General features: G+C 38.6%; 2 protein-coding genes across 3 annotated transcripts; both read left to right on the top strand.

The window, feature by feature from the left end:
* The first annotated feature begins 345 nt into the window (after positions 1-345).
* Positions 346-4,837, top strand: LOC126632233 (uncharacterized). The gene is made up of 16 exons (XM_050302539.1): positions 346-817; positions 915-976; positions 1,061-1,128; positions 1,324-1,445; positions 1,658-1,763; positions 1,879-1,930; positions 2,025-2,142; positions 2,254-2,284; positions 2,380-2,403; positions 2,559-2,683; positions 3,153-3,234; positions 3,523-3,645; positions 3,725-3,778; positions 3,880-3,949; positions 4,038-4,071; positions 4,207-4,837. Exons 1-16 carry the CDS (start codon positions 616-618, stop codon positions 4,566-4,568), a joined length of 1,635 nt encoding a protein of 544 aa, XP_050158496.1. The 5' UTR covers positions 346-615; the 3' UTR covers positions 4,569-4,837.
* Positions 4,838-12,461: 7,624 nt separating this feature from the next.
* LOC126632230 (protein IQ-DOMAIN 32-like) lies at positions 12,462-17,949 on the top strand. Of its 2 annotated transcripts, none has more exons than XM_050302533.1 (6): positions 12,462-12,795; positions 13,639-14,304; positions 14,390-14,569; positions 15,298-15,366; positions 15,470-17,423; positions 17,535-17,949. In XM_050302533.1, exons 1-6 carry the CDS (start codon positions 12,706-12,708, stop codon positions 17,552-17,554), a joined length of 2,979 nt encoding a protein of 992 aa, XP_050158490.1. In that variant the 5' UTR covers positions 12,462-12,705; the 3' UTR covers positions 17,555-17,949. The 2 variants fall into 2 exon arrangements, with proteins under 2 accessions (XP_050158490.1, XP_050158491.1); XM_050302534.1 differs by having other exon boundaries at positions 12,463-12,795; positions 14,390-14,542.
* The last annotated feature ends 282 nt before the right edge of the window (positions 17,950-18,231 follow it).

Genomic DNA, 18,231 nt, shown 5'->3' with positions numbered 1-18,231 from the left:
ACAAACCTTCACCGAAAGCGGAAGTCTCAAAAACGATTAATACCGCATATTACGTTATAAGTTTTAGATATTTTACGTTGGCGTCAACTTGACATTATTTGATTGCAATTCGATTACTTATAAATAAGATATATAACATTGTATAATAAGTTTAAGATATTTCCACGTCAACGTTAAAATTTTAAAATAACATTATCATTGCGTGTAAATTTCGTGACAAACAAATAAAATGAAGATATTAAGAAACGAGGAGCAGCAGGTAATATAAATTATTATTTCTTTTTCACCTTTTCCCTTTAAAATTAATTAAGTCGCTGTTCTCGTAAACCCAACCAAATCCGTCCTTATAATATCTTCCTTTCCCATTTGAATTAGGGTTTCATTTCACATCCGTTTTCTTCCTCCTCCGTTCGTCCCGGCCCCCCCAAAACCCTATGCCGCTTCCGATCTCTTCAAACTAGCCGTTACCTCCATTTCCCGCCATTCTCACCTCCATCACAGCCGTTCGTTTATCACCTTTTGAAAACTAGCCGTTAGATCCACCGCCTCTGTAGCCTCTCCGCGTATTTTCCAGATTAAAGCTTGGCCGTCGGCTTTGCCGGAGTTTGACCCGCAATGTCTGCGGTCGAGGCGGGGAACAAGGTGGAGGATGGGGAGAATAAGCAGGTGGAGAAATCGGGAGAGCTTTTGTTCTGCGGAGGTACGTCTTGGGACGCCATTGGCCGCCGCAAGGGCGCCGTTGAAGGTAACTTGATCTCCCCCACGCGCCTCCGCCCTCTCGTCGACGTCGATATCCGATTCGTCGCCTCGGGTTGCTGTGAGTTTCGCTCTCACTGTTTGTTTCAAGCAATGTGATTTTTTGGGGGTTTAATTTAATTGATTGAATTAATTGTTTGCGTTAATGTTGGGTTTAGCTTCGTGTCATTGTGTGGCATTGGATGTCGAAGGGCGGTGCTATACTTGGGGTCGCAATGAGGTGCGTTCGAACTTTAGTTTCGGATTATTTGTTGCTGCATATGGGGACATTCTCAATTTTATGCATAAATTTTATGATTTGCAGAAGGGGCAGCTGGGCCATGGCGATAGAATTCAGCGTGATAGGCCGACTGTAGTGTCTGAACTTTCAAAGTATGTTTGCCTGTTTAATGTTGAAAACATCTTATTTCTTGATGGAAATCACCTGAAAGATTAGTTAACAGTTAATGTGATAAAACTGGAACATTTGGAAGAGTAGTTAAGAGTTAAGGCATGCTGACCCACTGTGAATTGCGGAATGGGTCGTGTTTGGAGAGCTTTCCAATATTTAAAAGTTCTGTATTGCAGGTACAAAGTTGTTAGAGCTTCATCCGGGAAGAATCACACTGTAGTCGTTACTGAGGACGGGCATTCTTTTGCCTTTGGCTGGAATAAGCATGGACAGCTGGGTTCAGGTTCAACAAAAAATGGTAGGTTCTACGCTGTAAAATTCGTTTGATGAAATTTTAGGAGCTTGCTATGAGAATCTGATGACGTTCTACTATTTAAATCCATCAATATGCTCATGTTTTCGTGCCTTTCTACTATTTAGGGCCCATTTCAAATTTTTCTATTTCGTGTTGTCTTGGTTACATACTTGCTAACAGCCTTTCCGGTTATGTACTTGCTTTGTTCTCTGTAGAAGTTGAGGCTTCCCCTGTTCGCTGTCAAGTTTCTGAGGTTAAAAGTGTTGCTTGTGGGGGTGACTTCACTGTGTGGTTATCTAGTGTTGAAGGAGCTTCTATACTGTAGGGTCTGCAGATACATTTGAGCTTTTTTTTTTTTAAGCCAATTGCTTAGTTGGCTTGGTTCCCAATTTGTTATGGTTACCGGCTGAATTACAAAATGTTTCTTGGTTTCCAGAACTGCAGGCCTTCCACAGTACGGCCAACTTGGGCATGGTACAGATAATGAGGTATTTTTTAGGGAAGATTCCATAGGTGTTTTCTGTACATTTCTATACACCTTAATCTTTGGATAATGAGATAAAATGCTGGATCTGCTTTCAGTATAATACTAAAGACAGCTCAGTGAGGCTTGCTTATGAAGCCCAACCACGCCCTAAAGCAATAGCTTCTCTAGCTGGGGAAAATATTGTGAAAGTTGCATGTGGAACAAATCATACAGGTTATCGCAATGCATGCTCTCTCTCCCTCTTTGATTGTGTATGCGTCTAAGTCTGCTGCAATAAATGTCAATAGCATTAACTTAATTAGTTTATTTGTTTTGAGAATACAGTGGCAGTGGATGCAAATGGCTATGTTTATACGTAAGTACTTTTATATGGCATTACCTTTGTCTTGCTTCCTAACTTTTTGATTGGCATGTTTGTCTAACTTGCAATCATTTATGGTGAAACTTCAGGTGGGGCTTTGGTGGTTATGGAAGGTTGGTGCTCGCTATTCCATAACATTTGGATTTTTTTTTTTTTTGAATGTGCATGAACTTTCTTATGGATATTTCCCCTTTTCATCAGCTTCTTTGTTGTGATTTTAATTTGGATGTTCTTACTATGCATATGACTCCTGGAGTGCTGTTTATAGGCTTGGACATAGGGAGCAGAAGGATGAATGGGCTCCTCGTCGTGTTGATGTCTTTCAAAGGAATAATATTCTGCCTCCTGATGCCATTATTTCAGCTGGTGCTGTAAACTCTGCATGTACTGCAGGTACCCAATTAATACGTTTCCAATGCTCTTTTTCTCACTTGTTCTTTTTTGCTTTCAGATGAGGCCTTCTGCATAGTATCATTATATTTGTTTCTTCTTTTGGGGTAGGGCCTTTCTGGGTGCTATAGCATTGTTCACACATTATAATCAATGGATGACCTTTTCCCTCTCATAAAAAATTCTTCTACTTTCACTAATCTGTTCTTCAGCTCAATTTTTTGTCACATATTTGCTTGTGTGAGTGTGTTTTTATGTTATTCATAGTTTACAAAGCTCATTAGCTCCCTCTCTAACAAATCTTAGCGTTTATACTTTTTATAGTTATAATTTGGTAGGCCATCGGACCATTTGATCTTTGTAACTGGACTCACGTTAACTGCTATAATTTTATATTTGAAAACGACCCATCACTTTTACAGTCAAGATTTCATCATAATTATTTTTTTCCCTTTTTCTTTTCGTTTTCCAGGTGGAGGGCAATTGTATATGTGGGGTAAAATTAAGAATACAGGTGATGACTGGATGTATCCTAAACCACTCATGGATTTAAGGTCAGCTCTCGTCCTTGATTATCTTGATTTTGTTCTGTTCACCGTAAAAGATTTGACTCTTCTAGAGCTAGAGCAATTCTGGGTACACTATCTCCTGTTGTGGAAAGGAGCAGGGATACTGTTTTGAATAAGATCAGAAGTTGTTTCTTATGATAATTTGTGTAGTGAAGACTCTCATCAAAATAGCGTAGGGTCTTATCCTTTTGCAGGGATTCACAAAAACTAATATGCCGGTTTTGTTTTTGACCAAGGATGTGGCATAAATTATTTTCTTGTCTTTGTTGATAGTGGCTGGAATTTGCGTTGCATGGATTCAGGCAATATGCACCATTTCGTTGGTGCTGACTCCTCCTGCATAAGCTGGGGTCATGCTCAATATGGAGAGCTGGGATATGGCCCTATGGGACAGAAGTAAGCGATATCTCGTGTTATTATACCTTCCTTTCTTTTTGACGTCTTTTTTCTCAATCTTAAATCTTTGGCTGTTTAGGTCTTCTGCAGTGCCCAAAAAGGTGGATATCCTTGAGGGTATGCATGTTATGAGGTGTGTATTTGTTTTCGTATTATCTTGTCTTCATTCTTCTTACGTACCATAAGCTTCAGTTATACATTCTGGCCTTAACGATTGAGGATTGTACTTTGTAGTGTTGCATGTGGACTCGGCCATTCCATGGTCATTGTTGATAGAACAACTGTTGGTGACCGACTTGATCAGGTAACTTCATATCTCTGCCCGGCTGTTTTAAGTTCCTTTGTTTTGCGCATGGCTGCTCTCAAACTTAAAAAATATTTGTTTTTTGCAGCTTGAGGTATATGATGGCAAAGCTTCTGTAGAAGGTATGCTGATTTTGATGGTTTCAAAAGTGAGATCTTTCATTCATCCTTGGCCAGTTGGCCCGAGGACAGTTGATCCGAACTAAATGAAGATGTAAGTTGAACCTGGTTTGTCGATTCTTTCCACTATTGTTGCAGGGAGCGAGGAACCTGTGAGTGCCGCTCCAGCCTCGAAGCAAACTCCTAAAAGGGGTGCTTCGAAAGCATCTGAGAATTCCAAGAGGAAGAAGTCAAAAGAACCTTCTGATTCGGAAGATGAAGAAGACAGTGATGAGCCTGATGAGGACAGTAATGGAAGCGATGATGAGGACAGTGGCGAGCAGGAACCTAAAAGGCAACGAGGTGGGAAGACTTCTGGTAGAGGTAGAGGCAATGGAGCTAAAAAGGCGGCAGCAGCTGAGGGAAAGCGCGGACGGGGTCGCCCTCCTGCAAATAAAAGCCCAAAACCTGCACCAGCAACAACTGGAACCGGTAAGAGAGGAAGGCCTCGCAAGTCGTAAGTTGTGCACGTTCCCAGCATACCAAGTCGAAATCGGAAATTTTGTTCTCTCAATGTAGAGAAGTGTACGTTATTACTCCGCGGCGCTTAATTTGCTCCCCATTTCGAAGTGTTTTATTGTACTATGTTCGATTTGTATCTTCATCGTATTCATGCACTTCAAATATGATGTGCTTAATTGATGAAAAAAAAACACACTGGATTGAACACTCTGTTTTTTTAACATCCGGCGGAAATGAAAGAATGTGAGTGATAACTTTTGTACCAAAATTTTATTTTGATTCTTATTCCACATTTTATTAGCATTATTAATGTTACCATTTGATTAATAAATTTATTAATATTGGGATCTCTACGGACCTCACGATTTGGAGATGAATTCAGATTGTTCAAGAGAGAGAAAAAGGGGTCTAGGCCCTTAGTTTATATGAGATGGGTCAGCAGAATGAGTTAATGGGGATCGTTGGATTCAATTTGAGTGGTCCGAATTATTTGCTCCTTGAGCTTTGGACGGTTAGATCCAAAGAGGATCTATGTCTGAATTGAAATGAAGGTTTTGGAGAGAATTTTAGTATGTGCAAGTGTGTAGTGTATAATATACCACAGTCCACTTGGATCCTTGGCTAGTGGATTCTTTGCCACGCATAACCATCCATTAAAATGGTACATGCTCTACATCGAAGCATAATAAAATTTTCGGATTTAGAGTCCGATTTAGAATTATCTGTGGAATGTGGGGGACCATTAACTATAAGGCACTCATTTTTGCTTGTAAAGTCGAGGAATGGGAAAGCTGTGAGCAAGCATCAATTGCTTTCAAACATGCTGCTGAATACTTGAATACAAAGCTTGTTGGTGATATGGGATTAAAGCTATGGGAATTGGATCCTCTCCTGAGCAGGAGATCAAGATCTTTCTGATCCACTAACACAGACCGTTGGATATTGATCCAACGGCTACAAATAGAAGATCCTTCTAAAAGTTATAACAATTGTAGTCGTTGGATTAAAATCGAACGGCCCGTGTTAGTGAGTTAGGACGATCCTGATCTCTTGCTCAGGAGAGGATCCAATTTCAAAGCTATGGACGGAGCCTAATAGGCCCCATATTTTCCAATCATTGCTTCTTTATGTCCATAAATGAGGAAACATTTGATGAATAAGCTGAGACCCCAAACTCCTCCAAGGACATGTCCAGTTTCCTTTATTAGTTTGTTGGGTTTGGTTTTGTCAGCAATGTTGGAAGTCGTTTACTCGAGCGTGGATGCATGTGAATCACACAAACACAAAAGAAAATTTAATCTCAAGCAACCGAGACAGAATCTTATTAGCACCACCATCCAATGAGTGCCAGATACGCCGCACTTTCTCGTGCATTGGATTTCAAATGAGGAAGTGCACAAAGGTAAGTATTATTTAGAGTGAATAGTATGGGCCAGTTAACTGCCTTTTTGCCTTTCTCTTGCCCTCCTCCTAAAACGGATAAACTGCTCTAATAGGCGGACATTAGGGGCGCCGTGGGATTGTGGTACCACTAGGTAACAAGTACAAAGGCTTATACGAAACGAAAACAAAGACTTATATGAAATGAGAACACCCAAATGATCGTATCCCAACCAATCATACGACGCCAATATAAAAACATAAAATTCGTAGCGTCTCAAATAATTTGGAAACTTAAATGAAAAACTCCCGGTACTGTTCACTTTAACAAAAAATCATATTTTTATACTAAAAAATCAATCTTCGTACTATTCACTTTACCCTTTATTTTATCTTTATCGTTAAAACTCAAAATTTTCAAATATTTTTCATTATTTTTCCTAAATAATTTAGGTATTGCCCTCCCCCCCTCTCCCCAGATAGAGGCAGCCTGGCCAAAGAACAAGTACGCCAAATAAAAAAGAGCTCGTGGCTTTGACAGTCGGACCACTAGGACCCCAGAGAGCAATACTATAATTGCAATAATGGCCATGGAAAAAGCATTTTTATCATTCACGTCCTCGTCGGCCATGTGACAAGTGCGCTCCACCAGCCCTTTTTATCCTAATGGAGGAGTAGGACCAGCGCGGTGGACGGTCATAGATCGCCGGTGTACCTAAATGGTTACCAAAAAATGCTGATTGCTGAAATAATTCCCCACCTAAAGATTAAGTCCAAGACCTACGTTGAATCTTAATCTTAGGGGGTAAAACGTTGTTGTGCCATTAATATTTTTAAATGGGTTGGTGCCATTTTATGTCCATCTCCATGGTTAAGATGGAGAATGGAGATAGAAACCACACAACCATTAATGAAGTTACATCATTAATAGTTATTTAACTATAGCCATTCATGTTGATTTGTAACGGTTGCGTGTGAGATATTTATCCTTTTTAGGGGTAGATGTACATTGCGTCTAGGGTGGTCCTAGGACTATCTGGAATCCGGAAAATATATATGCGAAGGTCTTCTAAGGACCCTCTGAATGTTTGGCACAAGTTTTGTGCCTACCAAGTGTTTGATGTAATGTCTGCTAGTACTAGGCATATCTCAACAGGTTGTTTCGATAACGCCTCGACAAATTGTCTCGATACCACTCATTAGATTACTTCAGCATATCTTAACATCTGTTGACATGTGTGAAATGGTTTGACTGACGACAACAAACATGCCAAAGCCCTAAAGTTCGAATCTTAGATCCGCCACCAATCCTCCTACGTAATGAACATGATCACTACCTTCCCCTATAGGTAGAGAATATGACGTGAGAACATGCCAAAGCACATGAGTAGTTTTTTTCTAGTGTTATGTTTAAATGTGACCATTCAGTTCAAAACTAATTAGTCCATAATTATTCAAATTGATTAATAGAAGACGTTTTAGTTACAATGTATAACATAATGCTCTCGAGTTTCAATCTGGTAAAAATTTATATCCAGCCAAACCATCGTATCATAAATTAATTCCACAATTATATAAATAAATTAAAACATTTGAGTACGCGTGATGAACTTAAGATATAACGTCTCGGTTGCAAGCAAGTTAGGCCATCTCCAACCGATCCGACAAGAGGGTCGAAAATAGCCCGAAATGACACGAAAACTATCTCCAACCAAGGGCTAGGCCAGAGGGCTCGTGGGCCTCACCATGCCAAAAAAGAGGAATCAGGCCAACCTGTTGACCCAAAGGAGCCAACCAGCTAGCCCCAGGCTGACCCAAGCATTTGAATCCAAAGGCTACTTGCTAATGTCAGCTAGCCGTTAAATTTGATTTTTCATTTTTTTTATTATTATAATTTTTTTTTTTAATATTTAAAAATTCTAATTTTTTTCCTATAACTACCTAAGCCATTAAACAACATTAAATGACATTACACTTAAACAACATTAAAAAAAACATTTAACAACATTAAACAACATTAAATAACATTAAACTTAAACAACATTAAAAAAAACATAAAACAACATTAAATAACATTAAGTAACATTAAACAACATTAAACAATATTAAACAACATTAAATAACATTAAACTTAAACAACATTAAAAAAACATTTAACAACATAAAACAACATTAAATAACATTAAGTAACATTAAACAACATAAAACTTAATTATTGACATTCCATCTCGAAAAATTATTGATGTAGTTCAATTTAAGTAACCATAATAATTCAATTAAAATAATAAATTATGTTTGGTCCTATGACCAGTGGCGGAGCCAAGAATTCAGACTAGGAGGGGCCTTTAAATCATATAAACAAAATGAGACAAAAAATATAGCAATATAACTAATGAGAGAAAATTAAAGGTTCCTTTTTTGTATTGGCATGAAAAATTTTAATAAAAAAGGTTGGTAGATCTTTAACATGTATGAAAAATTTAGTATTAAAATAATTATATCATAAAAACAAAACTTGTTACGAGATTAACAATAAAGTTAACATTAATTTCAAACAAAAATTTAAAATCATGGCTCAATACTATTATTATGAGATTTTTTTTCAACATAAATTAACCTTGTTCTGTATCAACTAACCAAAAAAATAATTGCTGATAAAGAACTTGAACGAGGTTCACCAGCAAATTTCGAACCCCTGACGTGCAGGAACACAAAAACCCCTTCAACCACCGAGCCGCAGATTCTTTAGTTACAAAACCAACAGATAAGGTATATAAACTAATATTTCAAGATAGGCCCGTGCCCATCTTGGTCTCCATGTGGCTCCGCCACTGCCTATGACCCTTTGACCCTCTCTGTTGGATATAATTTTTTATCACATGGCTATGTTTGGCCTAAGGCCCACTGGCCCCTCGATTGGAGATGGTAAGAAATATTATCTGATACTGTTAATTAAAATATTAATTTCTTGAATTGTTACAGAACTAAAACGAGCTATCTGATTCTTTTTCGGTTGAAGAAGGTCTTATCTAGTAACATTGGAGGCCAAATTTCAACTGTGCGGCGGCGAGTCGTTTGTGCAGTTATGGGGCCGCGGAGCAGATCAGAGCAGGTGCAACCCGCCACCATGAAAATCAGAGAGCGAAGACGTCAGTCTCAGAGTGGTACAGTAATTGGTGGTGGGGTCCGCACGTGACAGATTCATTGCAACCCATTTGCGTTTCGCAGCTCAAATTGTGGACCATCTCAGATTCCCATGTGATCCACGTGTCCCGCAGCCAGTCAAACACGTGGAACGTGAGGACAAAAGAGCTGCCAATAGTTCGTTGGCCACTGGCTACTGGAGACCAATAGGCCAACATTATTTGCTAAAGGAAACAATATTACATGGCGAGAGATTTTTTTTTTTTTGGTCAATTTGGCGAGAGATTTTTAGTGTGTCGGAATACGGAACGATAAGCCACTTGTTATATAATTGAAGACATTTAGAAGAAAACTTAAATTTAATTATATAATGAAATGTGATGTACCGTTTTATGTTGAGTACACTAAAAAATTTCTCTTACTTAACAACCTCGTTACTACCCTTCGCTTTATTTACAAAAAGAAAAATACTTCAAGAAAGAATACATTGACCTGCGTCATCCGATGAGTTAGTATTATAGAAGTACAAGACGATTTCGGGGTTTTGATATTACTTGCCTTTGTAGGAATCGGCGTATATCTCTTTAATTATTAATATATTTCTCATCACTTGATACAAACGGGCTCATTACAGGTTGAAATCTGCCTCTTACTAGGACACCACCGTATTCGTTTATATTATTCTCCTTCTTCATCATCTTATTGTTGTGGGAGATCCTCTCACATGAAAAGCAACTTTTGGGCCCACTCATCCTCAAAACACACCGTTGTTTTTTTATTTTTTTATTTCTCAATCATGTCCTTATTTTCGTGATAATCTAGTTCTTGTCGCGGATAGGTTTGAATAGTGTAATGGTTGGTAGGGTTGAGAGCAATTTGCCTAATCTATCTTATCTATAATCCGTTTACTAATCATATCCCTATATCACATCCTTTGAGGGACAAATGTATTGGTTTATGATTAATCAAGTTGCTAACACCAAAGATAAGCCTACAAATAGAAACAAATACCAAAACAAGGTGGGTTGAAATTTCTAACTCAAATCATTTTCCTCCACCACTTTCTTCAACGAACTTATAAAATTTGGAAGATACTTTCAAATTACAATACAAAGATCAAACTCGATGATATTGAAGATACAGAATGGCGGTGAAACTATGTGAAAAGTTACGTGGTATAATTTAGTTCTAGGAATTTACGCAAACATTTTAACTGTATCATAACTTCATAAGAAGATACGAATGCATTCTAAAATGTGACGTGGCTTTGATCTCTTGACAAGTTTTTCTAAACATATTTTTATTATAAGCAATATTCATAGTCTAAATACTACTCTAGACACGAGATGCATTGAGGTGAAAAAAAGTCATATCCACTAAAGTAAACGACTACTTAAATATAAATATATTTTAATCTTATATGATTTTTTCCTCCACTTCATAGCTACATGACCTATTAGAGCATCTCCAAAAGAAGATATTAAAATGTCTAAATCAGTAACGACAATAATGTTTTTTCAACTAAAAAGTCAAATCTGATGTGGCATGACATGCATTGATAGTCCTAACCCTTGCTGTCAAAATTGATAGCAACTTCAAATCATTTTTTAATGGATTACTAAATGCATTTTATTATTATTATTTTTTGTTTTAAAACATTTATAATAGTAATTCAACGTAATAAAATGGTATTTTAATTTGACATATCGGATAGACACCAAAAAGTAATACGTAAGCTGTCTAAAATTTCTTCTTATGCAATTATATACTCTCTTACCCATTAAATTTTAATCACCCATCATAATCATAGTTAGAAGTGGGTTGTAATAGAAAAAGGCAATAATTAGTGGGGTGGGCCAAAAAAAAAACTCCACTTTGGACTTTGTAGTTTGAAGTGTAATCACAAAAGAATGAGTGCCCAATAAACCGTCATTAGCACAAAAATAAATGCTATTATCTTTAACGGTAACTTGTCCAATTTCCCCCGGTAAACGCAATTTCTCGAGATTTTCGTCAGCCGTGACCAACGGCTGGATAAGATATTCTCATTTTACAATTTGCCTCATAAAGTTTGAGGATCTTTTCAATTTGGTGCCGTAACCTTTGAAAGTACGTTTTATGCTATTACAATGCGAAAATATATCTTTTTTCCTGGGGCAAGTTGAAAACATGTTTAATAACGGCAAAAAATAATTTTTCTTACAAGTTATAGTTGACATAAATAAATTGAGTAGGCCTAACATTTATTGAACTTAAAAAACTAGCTTTGGTATTAAGGAGTAATCGACTTAGTAAATGTACCTTAATGTGAGTGGTCAGTGTCAGTGTTACATTGGTTTGTTGAGGGAAATAGATTCTCTCCGGATCCCTTCCACCAAATCTACCAAACCCATCAATCCAAGCCCTTGAAGTTTGATCAAACGGCTAAAAACAGAGGGCCCTTTAAAAGTTATAATAACTTTAGTCGTTAAATTAAATTTCAAGGGCCCAGATTGGTGGGTTTGGTGGAAGGGATTTGGAGAGGATCCCTTTCCTTCGTTGAGCACCTTAGCAACATAGATTTACTGTCCATCTTCATCCATTTATTCAATATACATGACTAACAACTTTATCTGTGTCAAAATCTATCTCGATATTCTATCAAAACACTGACAGTTAAGTGTCACACATCATCATATTTGACAGTTTTTGTAATAGAAACTACTATTGTCCGTACTTAAAACATGCTTAAAGTTTAAGGATCGACTTGACATTTTTCATGGGTCATTCCAAACAAAAAAAACCTATCGAATATACTTGAACCCGCCACTAGATTTGGCAACTTTTGTAACTGAAGACACCGTTGTCCATATTTAACACATTATTGAAAGTTCATGAACCAAATTGACATTGTCGAACTCATGGCATGTTCCAAACAACAAAACTATCAAATTGAACGAATTGCCACTAAATTTGACAGTTCTTGTAATGACGTCATCATTGCCCATACTTAACATATTCTTAAAAGTTCAAGAACTAATTTTACATTGTCGAATACACAAGTCGTTGGTAGCTACAAAGCTTCCTGCATACGATTACACCACCACTCGACTTGGCAACTTTTGTAAATTGATGTCATGTTGCGCACAACTAACACATTCTTAAAAGTACGGACCAACTTGACAGCTGACAAATATTATGCAAGGACTAAAGTGAAACAACCACTTAAGATTGGGGGGGTTCAATTTATAATCAACATATTATTTAAAAAATAAAAAAAAATTAGACGACTGACAGCTTTCCTTTTCCTTTTTCTTTTTTCTTTTTTTCTTTTTAAAAATAAAATAAAATTATACTTCCTGCCCTTTCCACTGGCAGGCCGCAGAAGCGCAACGGACCTGTTAAATGGCGGACTCCAGAAAATACTTTTAGCCAGATTTAAGGAGTGTGTTGAGGTCCGTGTTCTGAAGCTACTAAATTTGTCGCATTTCGCAACAGTGCAACAACGTAGGCGGTTTTGTCTCTCGAGGATCAAGAGAGAGAGAGAGAGTGTGCGTGTGTGTCTCTGTCTTTTCAGAGAGAGAAACAGCCAGCCAGCGAGCGAGCGAGCGAGAGAGAGAGGAGTGAAGGAAGATGAAGAAAATGGGGAAATCCACCTCTTGCTTCCAAATTATCGCCTGCGGTAAGGATTCAGCGGACAACGATGATCTCGAAGCTCCCGAGGTATTCTCGTTACTTCACGGTTTGTGCATTTCGATGTTTCTCATGACTTTCCGTCTTTGGTTTCGTTGCTGCGTATGATTCAATTGGTCTGTTTCGATTTGCGTTTCGTTAATTTATATGTTTGTAGCAGCTACTTCTCTGTTTGGATTTCGAGAGATTAATGGCTTTTCTATACGAAGATCTGAAGAATCTGATGTGCATTTAACTGCTTAAATTCTGTTTGTTTCGTGTTACCAAACGGAGCATTAGGAGCTGTTATTTGATTAGGAATTGAACTGGCACCTGTAATTACGATTTTCGGATTGCGAAAAACCTTAGATTATCTTTATGTGTACTTTGAGTACTTTGTGTGTAAGGTATGCTGATTTAGAGCTCGTTCGGATGTACTTTTAAAATGGCTGAAAGCGCTTTTGGTGAAAATGTTTATAGAACCAATCTTTAGGAAAAATGTAAGTAAATCCTGGAAAAGCAGTTAAATGCTTCCTGCTTCCTGGAAGAAGCACATAACTGGTGCTTTTTGCAGAAAGAACTTCAATTGCTCTTGGAAACCAAAATCATTTTTTTGTAAAATTTTAAAAGCACATCCAAACGGGCCCTTAATATAAGTAGGATAAATGTAATCCTAATAATCTGTCCGTTAATTGCCCGAAAATCGTGTGATTCAAAAGCATATATGGTTCATCGTAACTGGGATTCGAAATTGGTCCATTAGTTGATGTGACGAACGGCGTTGAATTTGTTGTTATGGTTCGTTTAAATTGCCTGTTGCAGAAGTTGCTTCGTTGAGCACTTTGTTATCTGTGTGCGTGGTGTGTTGATCGATGTTGTTTCGGTTTATTTTAGAGCAAGAGTCCGAGTGACAAGCGCGGATGGAGCTTCCGAAAGAGAGCTGCACGGCATCGAGTGTTGAGCAACACTGTCATCACAGAGAAGCCCACTTCCGGGCATAAGGAGAGCCCGGAATCAGCGAGCGCTACTGTTCCAGAAAAGATATCGTTAATACATTGCAGTGACGAGAAACCCCAGTTGGTGACTCCTGAGAACCCAAAAGTATCTGAGACTGAACAGAAGGTATCCCAGACTGAACCAAAAGTACTTGAGACTGAACCGAACGTACCTGAAGCTGAACAGAAAGCACCGGAGACTGAACCGAACGTACCAGAAGCTGAAGGGAAAGCACCGGAGAATGAACCGCAATTACCGGAGATTGAACTGAACGTACCCGAAGCTGAACAGAAAGCACCGGAGACTGAACTGAACGTAGCAGAAGCTGAAGGGAAGGCACCGGAGACTGAACCGAACGTAGCTGAAGCTGAAGGGAAAGCACCGGAGACTGAACCGAAAGTACCCGAGACTGAACCGAACGTACCCGAGACTGAACCGAAAGAACCCGAGACTGAACCCAAAGTATCCAATACTGAAAATGTCACAGAAGATGAAAGTGCAGTCGAATGCAAATCGGATGAGAATGATGTTATTGTTGTGCAGACAGCTTCCAGAGGATTGCTGGTAATTTTTCTTGTCGATATAGATGAATTCTGAAGTTTGTAATTAGTCGCATGCCGAATAATATGTTTACTGTATTATTAACCAGGATCAGAAATCGTTCATGGAGCTTGAGAATGTTGTTAAGTTGCAAGCTGCTGTTCGTGGGCATTTGGTCCGTAGGCATGCCGTGGGAACTTTACAATGTGTTCAAGCTCTTGTGAAAATGCAAGCTCTTGTTCGTGCTCGCCGTACTTGTCAGGTGATAGACCATAACTCTAAGTTCTCGGTATGCCACTCAATTGAAATTAGTATAATCTGCTCTCTATAGGGTCATTATTCACATATTTTCTTGCGTTAAGTGATCTGGTTCATAACTTCATAAGTTATTTGATGGTAGTTTGTATGGTGGCTGTTAACTTATGTCAACTGTCCATGGTCAAGCCAATAGGAACAAGTCAGAGTAATGGTAACACAGAATACTAACCGTAGTCGTAAAAAAAAAATGTATGTAATCCAAATATCTAGGCGCTGTTTGATAGAGATAGCCTTCCTCTTAAATTGCATGTTGTATTCAAATTCTGAGTTTTCGGTAATGAATGGATTGTTCGAATTTCAATACGAAAATGTCAACTAATAACTGAAATTTGTTGCAATTCAATTTCATAAAGATCTCCAACATTGTGAGGTAGTTAGCTAATCGCATCGAGATGCTACTGTAGACTGTAGTGGTACATAATACATTTATGGATAACTGAAATTTGTCGTGATTCAGTGTTATAAGATCTTCAACGTTGGGAGGTTAGTTTATCGCATTGAGATGCAATAGCATGTTGGATTCACCTTCTGTAATAAAGCATAAGTAATTATTTGACAATTGCAATTTTTTTTTGTAAGTTAATTGTTATTGTATCAGCAATTACTGCCCACAATCCATGTGGAAATGTTCTTTGAGACAACTTAATAGTGTTTTTACTTGTTCCTAATGAATTTTCCGGAATATTTTTTCTGTTTCAGGAGAAGGCCAAATCGAATATAACATACACTTCAATTGACAAGCTACTTAGCAATAGTTTTGCCCGCCGGGTATACTTTGAAATCTTTCTCTTCTGTGCTTTGCAACTGCATTGTGGACTAATTTATCTTTCATTCATATATCCTACCTAAACTCATACTTTTTGAATTTAAGTTGTTGGAATCATCACCGAAGACCAAACCTATGCATGCCAAGTGTGATTCCTCTAATCCCGGCTCTTTTTGGGAATGGATGGAGAGATGGACGTCACTATCATCGCCGTCAACGGAGGATATTGCAGAGTCAGAAAAAGCAGTGGCAGCAATAAAGAAACAGGAAAGAAGAATGGAAGAAATTTCTGAATCCCCTTGGGAATCTAAAATTCAAGATGAAGTTCTTTGTGAGATATCAGACTCAAAGTCCAACATCACGGAATCAATAGTGCCATCTGAAAGTGAAGAGAATCGGATTACTTATGACGCTGATAACTTGAACTTTCAGGCAAGCCATTCTGATATTGAACAGCCTCAGTTGGAAAAAAACAGTACATCTGATGTGAAAGAGATTACGGAAGAGATCAATTATCTTCCAAATCAAAGTGTGCAATCAAATGCAGATTCTCAGGTGGAGCTCAAGTCCTTTTCTGGGAACCCTGTCATGGAAAGAAGAAAGGAAGAAATTTCTGAGTCCCCTCGGGAATCTGAAATTCAAGATGAAGTTCTTTGTGAGATATCAGACTCAAAGTCCAGCATCACGGAATCAATAGTGCCATCTGAAAGTGAAGAAAATCTGATTACTTGTGACGCTGACAACTTGAACTTTCAGGCAAGCCATTCTAACAGTGAACAGCCTCAGTTGGAGAACAGCAGTACTTCTGATGTGAAAGAGATCACAGAAGAGATCAATTATCTTCCAAATCAAAGTGTGCAATCAAATGCAGATTCTCAAGTGGAGCTCAAGTCCTTTTCTGGGAACCCTGTCACAGAAACTGAACAACCTAAACGTTCTATGAAAAGATTAGCCTCAGAAGAACTAGAAACCGAAGGAAAGAAATCTGTATTTGGATCGGGGAAAGTGAGTAATCCTGCATTTATTGCTGCACAGTCAAAATTTGAAGTGCTGAGTTCAACTACCAATTCAGGTAGATCGATTAGCCCATCCCATCAAGATGATGCTGCAAGTGAATTACAAAGGGACACATTCTCATCTGCAGTGGATACTGAAATCAGAAAGGAGCTCAACGTGGCAGAAAACCCAGTCACCCATGTATCAAGTGTTCAAGTTGGTGGATCTGAGTGTGGCACTGAAATCTCCATTTCTTCCACCCTTGATTCGCCTAACAGATCTGATGTTGGAGCTACGGAACATGAGCATGGAGCCAAAGTTTCAGTGGAAGGAGACATTTGCAATCCTGACGGCACCAAAAATGTGGATGTCCAAGCCAAAGATTTCCCTACAATCCCAGTCTCCAACTTATCTGATCCAGTCTTGGATCAACCAGAAAAACATGATGTTGTTAATGGTGAGATCGAAGATTCTGTGGTTGCTGTGGACTCCCCACAAGCAGAGTCTCAGCCAGAGAGAACTGAGTCTGATCTGCAGAGAGAACAGGACCCTGAGGCAGGTATTCAAGCATATGCATCACCCCCAGAAACTTCTCCAAGAAGCCATTTGACTGTCCCAGAATCTCAAGGAACACCGTCTAGTCTGATATCCGTGAAAGCTAAAAGGAGCAAAGCTGATAAGAGTGGATCCAACCAAAAGCGCAAGTTTGCTTCAGCAGGAAAGAATTCGCCCTCTAACCCAAACCAAGATTCTGGATCAAATAAAGATCAGAAAAAGGGGAAGAGACGCAATTCATTTGGTTCAGAAAAACCCGCCGCTGATAAGATTGATCAAGAACCAAGACATAGCAGTAGTAATAGTTCCATCCCCCGTTTCATGCAAGCCACAGAATCTGCAAAAGCAAAACTTCAAACAAATACCTCTCCAAGATCGAGTCCAGATATGCAAGACAAAGACATTAACATAAAGAAGAGACATTCCTTACCTGGTACAAACGGAAGGCAGGGGTCTCCACGCATCCAGCAGTCAACGTCTCAAGCACAGCCGGGTGCAAAGACAAATGGTATGCATAATCATCTACTTGATTGCATTGCGCATAACTAAAAATTTCATATTGGGTATAATCTCTGCATTACAAACCGATTTCTTACTGCTTGAGTGCTACTTCTTTCAGAGAGAAAATGGAACAGGTGAAGAATCGAAGTAATCGAACATCTCAAAGGGAACAGTGCCGATGACCAGTCCCTAACAGGAAATGCGGAGTCTGATGATTACATGACTGGTGGTCCTTCAGATTGTAACTAGCTTTTTTCGACTTGGATAGCGCCTGATTAACGACGCTAGTTACAGGGTTTTCTTTTTATAAATACAAGACACCGAGTGACGCTTTCATGTAAATTTTTCTTATTCTTTTTTACAGTTGGTTTTCTGTTTCTTGTTCCAAACGGTATAATCTGCTGTGTGATATGATTTGGGTATGGTACAGATGCTTTGGTTTGGTTATCCAAAGTTTGGGGCAAACTATAAGGCCAAGGGCTTTTGGAAGCTTTTTGCCAGGTTTTATTGTAATAATACTCAATGTTCTCTTATTTCTTTGTTTGCTTTATTTCATAATGTTAATTATTGCATTTTTTCGATCGTTTTCTAAACAAATGTTTGAAAACTGATCGAGGTAGTCACTTGTCATGTTCTAATTGATTCTTAGTATGCGAATTTCTTTTTGTAACCAAAAGAAGAGAGAAAAATCCCGCTGCTCGACATACCCTCTACTCCACTCCCGCTGATCGACACCCCCCGCTCCACTCCGTTCCTCTGTGTCCCAACCTACCCTGACGTCCTCTCCGACGGGGGTGGGAGCCTCCGCTCGTCTG

The sequence above is a fragment of the Malus sylvestris genome, chromosome 8 (genome assembly GCF_916048215.2).
Source record: "Malus sylvestris chromosome 8, drMalSylv7.2, whole genome shotgun sequence".
NCBI classification, from domain to species: domain Eukaryota; kingdom Viridiplantae; phylum Streptophyta; class Magnoliopsida; order Rosales; family Rosaceae; genus Malus; species Malus sylvestris.
Note: the sequence above shows the minus strand (reverse complement) of the source record. Positions and strands in the feature narration are given on the sequence as shown.

Excerpts from the sequence above, each read along its gene's own strand:
- LOC126632230 (XM_050302533.1), top strand. The coding sequence starts at position 12,706 with ATGAAGAAAATGGGGAAATCCACCTCTTGCTTCCAAATTATCGCCTGC. Across the intron at positions 12,796-13,638 it reads ATGATCTCGAAGCTCCCGAG|AGCAAGAGTCCGAGTGACAA; the intron begins GTATTCTCGTTA and ends GGTTTATTTTAG. Across the intron at positions 14,305-14,389 it reads CAGCTTCCAGAGGATTGCTG|GATCAGAAATCGTTCATGGA; the intron begins GTAATTTTTCTT and ends ATTATTAACCAG.
- LOC126632233 (XM_050302539.1), top strand. The coding sequence starts at position 616 with ATGTCTGCGGTCGAGGCGGGGAACAAGGTGGAGGATGGGGAGAATAAG. Across the intron at positions 1,931-2,024 it reads GGCATGGTACAGATAATGAG|TATAATACTAAAGACAGCTC; the intron begins GTATTTTTTAGG and ends ATCTGCTTTCAG. Across the intron at positions 3,779-3,879 it reads GAGGGTATGCATGTTATGAG|TGTTGCATGTGGACTCGGCC; the intron begins GTGTGTATTTGT and ends TGTACTTTGTAG.